At 44.4% G+C, this 13742-nt stretch overlaps 1 protein-coding gene across 1 annotated transcript in view; it reads left to right on the forward strand.

Annotated features, from left to right (window-relative positions):
• The window catches only part of LOC106602199 (zeta-sarcoglycan), a 298123-nt gene that overhangs the window by 167430 nt on the left and 116951 nt on the right, over positions 1-13742 (forward strand). Inside the window, exon 2 of the mRNA XM_045716437.2 lies at positions 11541-11741. Within this exon, the coding sequence (XP_045572393.1) occupies positions 11541-11741 (201 nt within the window). The remainder of the gene's footprint in view (positions 1-11540; positions 11742-13742) is intronic.

A 13742-nucleotide genomic window follows, 5' to 3' on the forward strand; every position in this document is an offset into this window, starting at 1 on the left:
ACTGAACAGAACTACACTCTCTTCTACCATTGTCTTAAATATATTTAATGGTCTCGTTGCAAAAGCTAAATTGTCGCAAGTGAACTTTTATCTATTTATTTTATTTCACCTTTATTTAACCCGGGTAGCAAAGATTATAGCAAACACCACTGAAACTGAATTGGTGCTCGCTAGCTTTGCAAATTTAGCTATTGTTGGAAGCCAGCCAATATGAAACAAACTATTAAAATTACAAAAGGTTGCAGCATATGTTGTGTAAATGGTGAACTCATACAGCTGTCAACTCTTGTCATTTTAATCCGTTTCACATTTGCTAGCTACCTTTTAGATCGAAGCCCAAATAGAATGATTGAAGATGATAGAAGCCCATCTCCTACTGTAAATAACCTACACACTGTGTGTGTAGCCAGCCAGCCAGCCAGGTAGAAAAATGGCAGAAAAATAAAAGACGGACATCAGAGTATTTTTCAATACACCAAAACGCATAGTAAGAACCCTAGTAGCCTAATATCTCAAAGACTAGTTGATAAAATGTTCATAAGAAAGAAATGAAATTCTAATGGAAATGTTTCACAATGATGTCATTAGGCAGAGCAGGCAACAGATGGCACACAGACAGCAGAGTTGGGGACAGATATGCAGGGACAGACTGGCAGAGACAGGGAGTCTCAGGTAAGTTTGTTGAGTCTTTGTTTGGCAACATTATGAAAGGTTCTCAATTTTTTTGACTTGTAAAATAGGAACATAATTGGAAAATGCCATGGATACCCCCACTCTCAACTTAAACTGGTGACTGAACTAAGATTTGTTAAAGGCAATGGTATTGCTGTTGTGATTAGTTGTGTAGTTTTGGGTACCGGTAGTTAGGAGTACGGCAAACACCTTATTTCTTTGGTTCCTCAATATACATTTACCATATTACAATGTAGGCTATGTGTTACAGCACTACTTTTGGTGTCCCCCTCAGGAATTGCTCATGTAATTGTCCCCTCCAAAGTTGATATCAGATTTTCGCCCCTGATTGGGTGTTCTCTAATTGAGGCTGTCACTAATCTGTTTTTTACATTTACATTTTAGTCATTTAGCAGACACTCTTATCCAGAGCGACTTACAGTAGTGAATGCATACATTTCATTTCATACATTTTTTATTTTTCTGTGCTGGCCCCCCGTGGGAATCAAACCCACAACCCTGGTGTTGCAAACACCATGCTCTACCAACTGAGCTACAGGGAAGGCTAGGTTTTGTACCCTATCTCCTTCTTGACTCTCATCAGGTCTGAAACATTACACTAATTAACTACCATCCTCAGGTAGATAGTTTAAAACAACAGGATACCTGCCTATCAGCTCTGAAACCACATACCACAGATGTAGGATCTCAATTTGAGCCAGTATGCTACAGCAGGAAATAATCATGCATCAACAGTAAATTTGAATTATGTTGTGGATTATAGTTAATATGCTTTTTTTGTAGGGGTTGATAACTTTTTTCGTAAGGGAAAATCAAGTCTGAAATTTCAAAGTGGAAATTACAAACTTCAGAAGCCTTTTTAAACCTCATGCATTACTGTACATGTTTTACATTTCCTGCATTGCAGGCAAGTTCTCCTGCGGCAGGGTGATCAAATTAAGATCCTACATCTGTAATTAACTTCCTAACATCCCCAGGTAGAGAACATAAAACAACAGGATACCTCCCCAACGAACATAGACAGGCAATAAGGGAATAAATTACACAAAACATTACCCAGAGAAGCACTATACATAATTCTTAAGATTTATAAAACATAAAATAATTATACAAGGAATTTGTGAAGTTAAATGTGGTCTTTGCAGTACACGAGATAATCTATCAAGAAACATTTTCAAAATACTGTAAACATTAAAGTGGTCTTGGCCATACACAGGCAGGTAACAGGGTATAGGTAATAGGGTATAGGGCCCACTGGGTTAAGGGTCCACTACTTTTCTGACAAACTAGAGGAGGGAAACCTCTAGTCCCCAAATGGCATCCTATTCCCTATATAGTTCACTACTTGTGGACCACACAGGGAATAGGGTGCCATTTGGAACACAGACCAAGTTTGCAAGCTTGGGTTATTAGTTTGACCCTCTGTCAGATTCCAGTGTGTAGTTCTGCAAAACAAGGTACCCAGGGGCCCTAGATACTGTATGGGTTTAGGTGCTGTAGTTTAACATTATCTCTCGCTGTGTGTTTCTGTGTGTTCACGACAAACACTGGAGCTCGGCTGGCCGCACTAAATCTGAAGGATTACTGGGCGGTTGACCGCACAGGGAGATAGGCTGGCAGGTCAAAACCACCGGACCAGACACACACACACCACACACACAAAAGCGCACACACACACACACACACACACACACACACACACAAGCACACACACATATTTACACACACACACACACACACACACACACACACACACACACACACACACACACACAACATAGGACTGTTTATCTAAGGGTGGGTCACTGAGGTCCTGTATGACTCAGTTGAAAGAGCGTGACACATGCAATACCAGAATTATGGGTTCGATTTCTGGCCGTGGCCACCACTATATCTAATGTATGCACACATTACTGTAAGTTGCTTTGGACAAAAGTGTTAAATGCAGTATAAATGAATACAAATATTTGTTGTGTGTAGTGTTCTAAGTCTCTATCAAAGGTAAAGAACTGTCCACTGCAGGGTCATTCCACGCCAGCCCAGCGGGAAATATTTCTGGTATCTCAGATTGTTCTATGAATTCTCACATAGAAACATCATTGGGTGAAAGAATGTTTAACACTCTTTTTACATTTGTATCACAAAACATATATTTTTTGAAAATCATGATGAACGTAGCCACTTTAGGCCCTTGTTAGACCTAGACATGCCTCCTGTCAGACCTTATGACCTGTGAACTGTACCAGATAGACATCATGGTGTCGTCATACTCTTTATAGTGTGATCTAACTGATGGAATATGTACAAACTCTGACATTCAAATGTTCACATTCATTTATTCAACACTAGAAATATGAATATGAATATTTTCCCTTTTTGATTTAGCTTATTTTAAGACATATGGTTTGGAACAATATACTCTTGAGTGGCTGTCTGGTACTTTTAATGACATGACCCATTTTACTGTATACATAGAAATTGACATTCAGCAAATGACTAGCAGCAGGAGTTTGAATCCATTCACTGTGTTGGTGATGCTCATAACATTGATCAGAACTTCCGAATTAGCTCCGAGCCCACTCTGTAAATGTGATGTAGTTGTAGAGTTTATTGTTCCAAACAATGTCTTAATATGAACACAATCAAAAAGGGTAGTTTTTAGATATTCATATTAATATTTATATGATGAATAAATGAATGTAAACATTTGTATTTCAGAGTCTAGACATATTCTAGAAGTTGGCCCAGCGTGGTCTGAGTGTGGCTGGTGTAGGCCGTCATTGTAAATAAGAATTTGTTCTTTAAGGATTGGACCCTTTTTTTTTAATACAATTTTTGGCCTGAAATGACATACCCAAATCTAACTGCCTGTAGCTCCGGACCTGAAGCAAGGATATGCATATTCTTAATATCATTTGAAAGGAAACTCTTTGAAGTTTGTGGAAATGGGAAATTAATGTAGGAGAATATAACACATTAGATCTGGTAAAAGATAATACAAAGAAACAAAAATGTTTTTTTTTGGTTTTGTACCATCATCTTTGAAGTGCAAGAGAAAGGCCATAACGTATTATTCCAGCACAGGCACAATTTAGATTTTGGCCACTAGATGGCAGCAGTGTATATGCAAAGTGTTAGACTGATCCAATGAATCATTGCATACCTGTTCAGAATGTTGTATCAAGACGACCCGTAGAGGTTAACTGACTTGCCTAGTTAAATAAAGGTAAAACAAATTATACTAATTGCAGGAGATGTGTAGGTCTTACAAGGGCCTAAAAATGCTAATTTCTCAATGTTTTGTGATACAAATGTAAAAAGCATGTTAAACAGAATTCCTCCCAATGCAGTTCCTGTGTCAGAATTCCCAAAACAATCTCAGATACCAAAATATTTCCCTCTCCTGCCCTGCAGTAATGTGTGTTTTTATAGCTTGTATGGTGTGTAATAGTTCCATGATTACAATCTGGTGTGATATGATGTGTGACAGAAAACAGACACACACACACACACAGCTGTTCCTCACACTGTTAAAGACATGGAGAATGCGAGCCTGGTGAGCATTGAGTCATGTAATCCTTAACTGTGCAGTACTCAGTCGTGAAAAATTCTCAGATAACGAGTCTAGAATCATGGCTGTTTATCAGTTTCACGGGGCCACGAGGATTCAGGCAAACACACTGTATTACATCTTCTCCCCGTGCTCCACACACACACACACACACACACACACAAACAAACACACACACACACACACACACACACACACACACACACACACACACACACACACACAGCAGCTACATTATTATTTATAAGCGCCTAACAAACACACACTTAGACACAGTGAGATGTAGCCTACTTTCCTCGACAACCAGTTCCATCTCCCTCCTTTTAAAATCATCAAACCAATTCTCTTCAGCATCTGTTATCTGACTGAACGGAATCAGTGTCCTCCTTCTCAAGTTTCTTCCACGCGGAGCGGAGCAGGTGAACCCAAGAGCAGACTCAGATGAGGAGACTGGGATGAGGTAGCCAAGGTATTTATTGAAACACAGGGGGAAGGTGGGTTGCAGGTCAGGGGAAGCTCGGGCGGGTTGCAGGAAGTCAGGTGCGGAGGCTGAGGCTGGAGCGAGGGGAGTTGGGACTGGGTAAGCAGGTCCGGAGAGGAATCCAAGGACGCAGTGGAGTGGTCCAGGACAGTGTAGCAGGACTGACGAGACGTGGGACTGGAGACAGGGACCAGAGTCAGAGCAGGAGAGGAAAACAGCGTCAAGCACAGGAAAACAGACACAACACGAAAACAGAATCTAAGCAGGAACTAACAGCTAAAAACGGAGACTGACTGAGCAGAGATTACAATCTGGCAGCGTGGAAGTGGCAAGGCTGAGTATTTGTAGAGGTCTTGATTATGGAACAGGTTGCAGCTGGTGGGGATCTGCTCCGCCTCCAGCACACCTGTGTACACACACACACACACACACACACACACACACACACACACACACACACACACACACACACACACACACACACACACACACACACACACACACACACACAGAGGAACAGGGAGAGAGCACTGTGGGAGTGGCGGCAGGTTAGGGAGACACAGGATGAGCAGTAGAGGGCGTGGCAGGCGCAGATGTAACAGTTTCCCTGGCCAACTTCCAACTGCCTTAAACCTTGTTTGAGGCGTTAATTGGATATGGAAATGAGAGTGATTACATAGGACAGTACAGTACATACTTGAGAACCTTCCACAGGGGAAGTTCATCAGGGAAAATTGGGAAGGAGGACACTGCTTCTTTTCAGTCAGATAACGGATGCTGAAGTGAGTTTGTTGGATGATGGCCTGTGCAGGGCTACTTCAGCCTAGGAGGTTTGATTTTCTCAAACATCTAATGTGGAGCGAGGGGGTGGGGGAGGGAGGGAGAGGGGATGGACGGGGAGGCAGGGAGAGAAAAAGTCAGAAGTTGGCAATAGTATCTGTTCATTACTTACAGATGCAGGATCTGAAATTGAACCGTTTCTCACAGCAGGAAAATAATCTTGCAGCATCAGGGAATGTGAATTATTGTTTGGCTTATAATTAATTAATTAATTAAGGCCACGAGGATTCAGGCAAACACACTGTATTACATCTTCTCCCCGTGCTCCACACACACACACACACACACACACACAAACAAACACACACACACACACACACACACACACACACACACACACACACACAGCCTTGTATAACTAACCTTCTGGGAACATTCAAAATCCTATTTTCCCTAAACCTAACCCTTACCCTAATCCTAACCTTAACCCTAGCCTTAACCCTAAACCCCTTTAGAAATAGCATTTGAACTCGTGGGGACAACACCCCCCACCCCACCCCCCTCACCCCCCTGTACATTTTTGTTTGGTTACTATTTTTGTGGGGACTTCTGGGCCCCCCAACTATAGTTAAACATGTCCGCACATGCGCGTGCGCACGCACACACACACACACATACACACCAGTTAGATCATTATTTATAAGCTTCTCACAAACACACACTTACACACAGTGAGACGTAGCCTACTTTCCTCGACAACCTCCTTTTAAAATCATCAAACCAAATCACTTCAGCATCCATTATCTGACTGTAAAGAAGCAGTGTCCTCCTTCCCAAGTATCCCTGGCCAACTTCCTCCTGCCTTAGACCTTGATTGAGGCGTTAATTGGGTATGGAAATGAGAGTGATTACATAGGACAGCACGGTACACCCTTAGGAACCTACCACTGGGGAAGTTGATCAGGGAAACTAGGGAAGGAGGACACTGCTTATAGTCGGAAGTCAGATAACGGATGCTGAAGTGATTTGGTTTGATGATTTATTTATTTGTCTTATATATTTTACCCCCTTTTTCGTGATATCCAATTGCGTTCCAATTACGATCATGTCTCAACGCTGCAACTCCCCAACGGGCTCGGGAGAGGCGAAGGTCGAGTCATGCGTCCTCCGAAACATGATCCGCCAAACCGCCCTTTTCAACACCCACCTGCTTACCCCGGAAGTCAGCTGCACCAATTTGTCAGCGGAGACACCGCTCAACTGACGACCGGCGTCAGCCTGCAGGTGCCCGGCCCGCCACAAGGAGTCGCTAGAGCGCGATGAGCCAAGTAAAGCCCCCCCCGGCCAAACCCTCCCCTAACCCGGACAATGCTTGGTAAATTGTCCGCCGCCCTATGGGACTCCCGGTCATGGCCTTAGACCGCTGTGTCACTTGGGAGGACCCAAGTCTGACATTTTAAATTGGAAATTACAAACTTTAGAAGTCTCTTTAAACTCAAATACACTACAAGTTTGTATTTCCTGCAACAACAGTTTGATCAAACTAAGATCCTACATGTGTACTTTTTGCACACACAAACACCCACTCTTGTGACGGCAAAGTTTAATTAGCCATAAATCTGCACTGTCTATCTCTCTACCGTAAGTTGAGTTACAGCAGCAACTGCTATGACCTTTTAAAAGATTTATTGATTTGTTAATGCGGCTTACCATGTGTGCTCAAACTATGCCGAATGTCATTGCATGAAATTGAAGCAAGTTGAAAGCCGTATCGATTGAGGAAACATGTTACATATATGACATGTTTGGTTTGACAGAACGAGTGCGCTAGTCAGTGAAGTTAACATATGACTTTTCCTCTCGACCATACAACCCGATGTCTGTTAGGCAGGTCGTACATGATACGAAAGACCGCAAAAGACGGCAATCTTTCAAAGAACAAAATTGGTCATCCCTTTGTCAGTTTTTAAAGGAACACTCCAGAACATTTGTATAATTTCAGCCAGTAGTTTTGAAAGCCTCAGTCCAAAACGGGTCCCCGCTTTCTGTGTACCACGTCATCCAATTGTGTACCACGTCATCCAATTGTGTACTACGTCATCCAATTTTGTACTACGTCATCCAATTGTGTACTACGTCATCCAATTGTGTACTACATCATACATTTAATTTGATATGTTACGTCCTGCAAAGAACTGTCAAATAATAATGTTTTGCAATTCGTATGATATGTTACGAATCAAATTATACTTTTTTACGAATTTGTTGACCTTTTAAGATCCCAGACTGCATCTTTAGCAGTTACATTTACATTTTGGTCATTTAGCAGACACTCTTATCCAGAGCGACTTACAGTCAGTGCATTCATCTAAGGTAGATAAAACAACCACATATTGAAGCAAGTCAAAACTTTCTCTTCTCCGTCCTCCTTTCCTGTCTTTAACAAGGAAAAGTCACTTGCCCGTCCCAACACCATTATCTCCTTCCCAGTTCTCTGATGAGCTGTGTCGGTGTCCCAAATGGCACTGTATTCCCTTTAAAGTGCACCATATAGGGAATAGGGTGCTATTTGGGATGCATCAAGTGTTTTCTTACACACCTTCAATCACCTGTACTCTGAGTCATTGTATCAGAGGAGATGTGTATCCATTTGGGGAATGGGATTCAATAGGGCAATCTGCAGGAAGAGAAAATAGCATTACATCTTGGCTGGCTGGATCCCTTCCTGTCCCTTGATGCTTTCGCTACTCCTCTCTGACTGAGGCATGAGTCATTACACACACACACAAACACACACAAACACAAACGCAGGCAGGCAGGTATCACACACACACACACACACACACACACACACACACACACACACACACACACACACACACACACACACACACACACACACACACACACACACACACACACACACACACACACAAAGGCAGGCAGGTACACACACACACACACACACGAAGGCAGGCAGGTACACACACACACACACACACACACGAAGGCAGGCAGGTACACACACACACACACATGCCTCCTGCAGGTATCTGACTGACGATGTAGTATCATTACCCTTAACATTAGTCTCTCTATGAGTCATCAGTGTACCTTTAACCCAGACCTCTCCACACCTCTTCAACTATACCTCACCAATATAACTCACCTCTGCCTCCCACATCACTGCTTTACAGCTGATCCATTCCTCCATCTCTTCCCTTTTCCTTTCCATCCCGTTCCCTCCATATATCTCTACCCAGGGAATTCTGGGAAATCCCCCCTCAAAACAAACAACCAACCTCAATCTATGCGAGTTTTCCCATTTCTTTCCCCCCTACTTTCCTCTCTAAAGCCTTCCCTTCTTGAATGGTTGCTAAGATGTGGTGATGCAGCACAAGACGCTATCAGGCTGATTGGATGGCGGCGGCGCCTGGGTTGCCGCGACAGCAGAGGCGTTTGGCTGTTAAGGCGTTAATAAAGTCACATTGCGGCCCCGTCGGAAAGCCTCTCAGGCTGCGAGACCCGGGCGTGATGGATTGCTCCTTGTCAGTACAATTTGAGAAATGTATTGAGACTACATGGGGTTGGTGGTGGAGGGTTGAGAGGCATACAGGTAGCGTAAAGAGAGAGGGAGAGGGGGATGGAGAAATGGATGGAGAGAGAGAGAGGTGTAAAAGATGGATAGTGTGATAGAGAGCGTAACAGGGAGATGGAGAAATGGAGAGAGAGCTAGAGAGATGGATGGGAAAGGAATGAGAGAGTAAGAGGAAAAAAGAGAGAAATGAATAGAAAGCAAGAGAGAAGGAGGGGGAAAAGATGGATAGAGAAAGGAGTGAGGTAAAGAGGGAGAGCAGGAAAGAGAGGGAGAGGAGAGATGTGGCCACATTAGTGATGTTCAGAAGAAGGAAGAGAAATGGGAAAAGGCAACAAACAGTGAGAGGAAATAGAGAGAGAGAGACACAGATTGAGGGAGGAGGTGGTGGGAATGAGAAGTTATGTTTCTTCACTTCTAATGCGTTGCTCATTAGATATTTATAGCCACATGAAGTCCCGGGGCTGTGAGAAGCAGCTCTGACCTGTTGAGCCCAGGCAATGTCTCCGTCCCAAATAGAACCCTATTCCCTCTTCAGTGCACTACTTTAGACCAAGGCCCATCGGCACTAAAAGGAAATAGCGGTGACATTTTGGACTTCTAACAAAGCATTCTGAATGGTAGAGTACAGTCATGCTGTTTACACAAACAATCAAGTTTGGCAAGCGGTGAAAATGCCAGTGAGAATGTCTGCAATCTCCAATAGCAGAACACTGCTGCTGAACACTATTGCTAATTCAATACGTCACCGTGTAATTTTCTATGGGCTTGTGAGTAATGGGCATTCGCTGATGTGTCGAATGGATTCTATAGTTCTCGGTTAGACTTTAGTGAGAATCCAGGCAGAGCCCAGCAATATAGACTAGAGATCTACAGGGAGATAGCAGAGGCCTGGCAGAGTGGTATCTCTCCTATCCTCAGCTCTTCAAGCAGTAGAACCAATGGGTTTTCTCTCCTGTCTTTCTTATCTCTCCCGCTCTCCTTCGCACACTCTCTTTCTCCGTTCTCATCTTGCCTTCCTCCCTCCTTTCCTTCCTTCCTTCGTTTCACACCCCCTGTCTTCGCTATCTCTGCTCTATCCACTGCTCTCTGTCTCTCTTTCTCTCTCTTTTTCTCTCTCTCTGTCTCTCTTTGTCTCTCTCTCTCTCACACTGTCTCTCTCTCAATTCAATTCACATTACACTCACAGAAGTTCCAAAAGAATAAAGACATTACAAATGTCATATTATGTATATACACAGTGTTGTAACGATGTACAAATGGTTAAAGTACAAAGGGGAAAATAAATAAGCATAAATATGGGTTTTATTTACAATGGTGTTTGTTCTTCATTGGTTGACCTTTTCTTGTGGCAACAGGTCACACATCTTGCTGCTGTGATGGCACACTGTGGTATTTCACCCAGTAGATATGGGAGTGTATCAAAATCGGGTTAGTTTTCAAATTCTTTGTGGATCTGTGTAATCTGAGGGAAATATGTGTCTCTCTAATATGGTCATACATTTGGAAGGAGGTTAGGAAGTGCAGCTCAGTTTCCACCTCATTTTGTGGGCAGTGTGCACATAGCCTGTCTTCTCTTGAGAGCCAGGTCTGCCTACGGCGGCCTTTCTCAATAGCAAGGCTAGTCTCACTGAGTCTGTACATAGTCAAAGCTTTCCTTAAGTTTGGGTCAGTCATTGTGCCACTGTGTACTGTGTACTCTCTGTTTAGGGCCAAGTAGCATCTCTCTCTGTCTCTCTCTCTCTCTCTCTCTCTCTCTCTCTCTCTCTCTCTCTCTCTCTCTCTCTCTCTCTCTCTCTCCGTCATATGTCCATTCTTTCTATCTCCCATGTGCTCCTCCCCCATCCCTCCTCTCCTCTCTTTGACCTTCTCTTCCTCCTTTCCTCTATGTCATCTTCTTCCGCTTTCTGCCTCACTTCATCCATATCCTCTCCTTCCCCCCCTCTCTCTCTCTCTCTCTCTCTCTCTCTCTCTCTCTAACCTTGACCCCTCTTTCTTGCCTCCCATCCTCTCTTTCCCTGTCCTGTTAGTCCTAACCCTTTCTCTCTTTCCCTGTCCCATTGGTCCTAACCCTCTCCCTGTCCCATTGGTCCTAACCCTTTCCCTCATCCCCTCTCCCCTCACTAACCTCTCAGTCTCCCTCTTCCTGTTCGCGCCTTCCACTCCATTGCTTCCCCCATCTCCGCTAACCTCCAACCTCACCTCCCTAATCTCTTTGTCACCTATCTCTGTCTTTACCCTCATCCCCCATCCATGTCTGTCCTCTCTCCTCTCACTGCACCTTCTCTCTCCATCCCTACCTTGGAAGTGACAGAAGGCAGCAGATAGCCTAGAGGTTAGAGAAGTGCTTCATCAGTTGGAGGATTGTGGGTTTGAATCCCAAGTCTGACCAGCATTTCTGTTCTCTCCTCCTCCTCCAGATGACCCAGGAGCAGTACATCCTCGCGGCCCAGCCCAACACCCTGAGCCAGCGGGTACACCAAGGTGCCCAGGCCTACCCGGTGGGTATCTACGGCTGGAGGAAGCGCTGCCTCTACTTCTTCATCCTCCTGCTCCTGGTCACCATGATCGTCAACCTGGCGCTCACCATCTGGATCCTCAAGGTCATGAACTTCACCGTGGTGAGTTACCCATAGTGCCCCTGGAGGTCTGGAGGGGAAGTGTGACCGTGTGCTGAGAGGTAGCTTGTTGTAAGGGTGGTAGTGTGTCCCATGTAATGCTTTACGAGTGTTGAAAAGTTCCCCGTCTGGTTCTTTAAGGTCATGAACTTCACCGCGGTGAGGTGACCATAGTGCCCCTAGAGGGCTAGAGGGGAAATGCATGTGAACGTGTACCTACGCTGGTTGTTTGGGATCTTGTCAAGGCTATGTCACGTTGATGTCAGGTTTATGTCACGTCTATGTCATGTAAACCGCAATGTGTTAACATACAAGATATCTAAGAGTGGTTTCATAAGACCAACTAAATGCTCCGTTTGCTCAACATTAGTCCTCGATTGTAGCCTAAGTGATTATGCAGGTTTCTGCTCCAACCTAAATCATGCTGATAGAGTATCTTCACTGAGTAAGGATGTTGCTAGGGAACTATATCATGTCCTCATGGAGACGTGATGAGGCTTGCGGAGGAAAGGTTTTCTCACTTGATAGATGGGTCAATTGAAAAACATTCAGTGATCAGGTGGAAGGGGAACCCAGTGGTTCATTAGTGGCTAAACATGACTGTGGATGAAATTCTTAGCGGGACAAAGAGCCAGATCAAATCACATGTTAATGTGAATATGTTAATGGCTTTAGATAGACCATTCGTCGTGGCTCAAGGCACAGGTAAACAGCCTTCTCTAACTATGACAGAAACCCAGCTGTGAAAGTGGACGGCGTGTGAAATGGATCCTATGGAAATCCTGTCTGGATGGGGAGAGAGCGGGGGCATACCAATATTGAGGGTGCGCTCCAAATGGCACCCTATTTGTGTATTATTTTTGACCAGAGCTCTATGGTAAACGTAGTGCACTATATAGGAAAAGGATACGATTTGAGATACAACCATTACCATGAATATTTCCATCCAATGCTCTGTCTCTGACAGATAAACAAACCTGTCAAAAGTTGCGGATCTATTTACTTGTTTTTCATCTATTTGTCTTTTCAACTCAATTTGGCGCGGGGTGGTCAGGGGGGGCGGCCTAGTCTGTAATATACCCAGCACGCCCCGGGGCCCCTGGGGCCGCCCATAATAATATATATGCAAATAAGTTTGGATGAGGTGACCCCGCCTGCCAATTGCTGATGTTCTTCCCCTTCTGTTTTCATAATGGCTTCCTGCAATCAAATCTGCCGGCGACTTCAAAATAACCTAAAATACGCCGGAAGGCATTTAATTTCTACCAAATAAAAGGGCGAGAGCGTGTGTGAGAGACAGAGAGGTGCGGGTTTTTCGCGAGGCCCCCAGCCATTCCCATAGGCCGCCGGCATTCCTGGTCCCAAATCCAATTGTGCAGATGCATTTTCAGAGGTGTTATTCCCACCATGGCTCCCAATATCCTCCAGATATGAGTGAAATCCCTCAAAGTGATAAATGTCAACGTGCGCTGACTAATGGGCCGCGTTCCCCCCTGTACACAGAGACAGAGACAGAGAGAGAGAGAGAGAGACAGAGAGACAGAGAGAGAGAGAGAGACAGAGAGAGAGACAGAGAGAGAGACAGAGAGAGAGAGAGAGAGAGAGAGAGAGAGAGAGAGAGAGAGAGAGAGAGAGAGAGAGACAGAGAGAGAGAGAGAGAGAGAGAGACAGAGAGAGAGAGAGACAGAGAGAGAGAGAGAGAGAGAGAGAGAGAGACAGAGAGACAGAGAGCGACAGCGGGAGAGCGACAGAGGGAGAGCGACAGAGGGAGAGCGAGACGACAGACAGACAGACAGACAGACAGACAGACAGACAGACAGACAGACAGACAGACAGACAGACAGACAGACAGACAGACAGACAGACAGACAGACAGACAGACAGACAGACAGACAGACAGACAGACAGACAGACAGACAGACAGACAGACAGACAGACCGATAACCACATATCTAGCACTATAGCACTGTTTTTCATTTCTTCTGCCTCACTCTCTCTTTCTCA

The sequence above is a fragment of the Salmo salar genome, chromosome 04 (assembly GCF_965601325.2).
Source record: "Salmo salar chromosome 04, fSalSal1, whole genome shotgun sequence".
Lineage (NCBI taxonomy): Eukaryota > Metazoa > Chordata > Actinopteri > Salmoniformes > Salmonidae > Salmo > Salmo salar.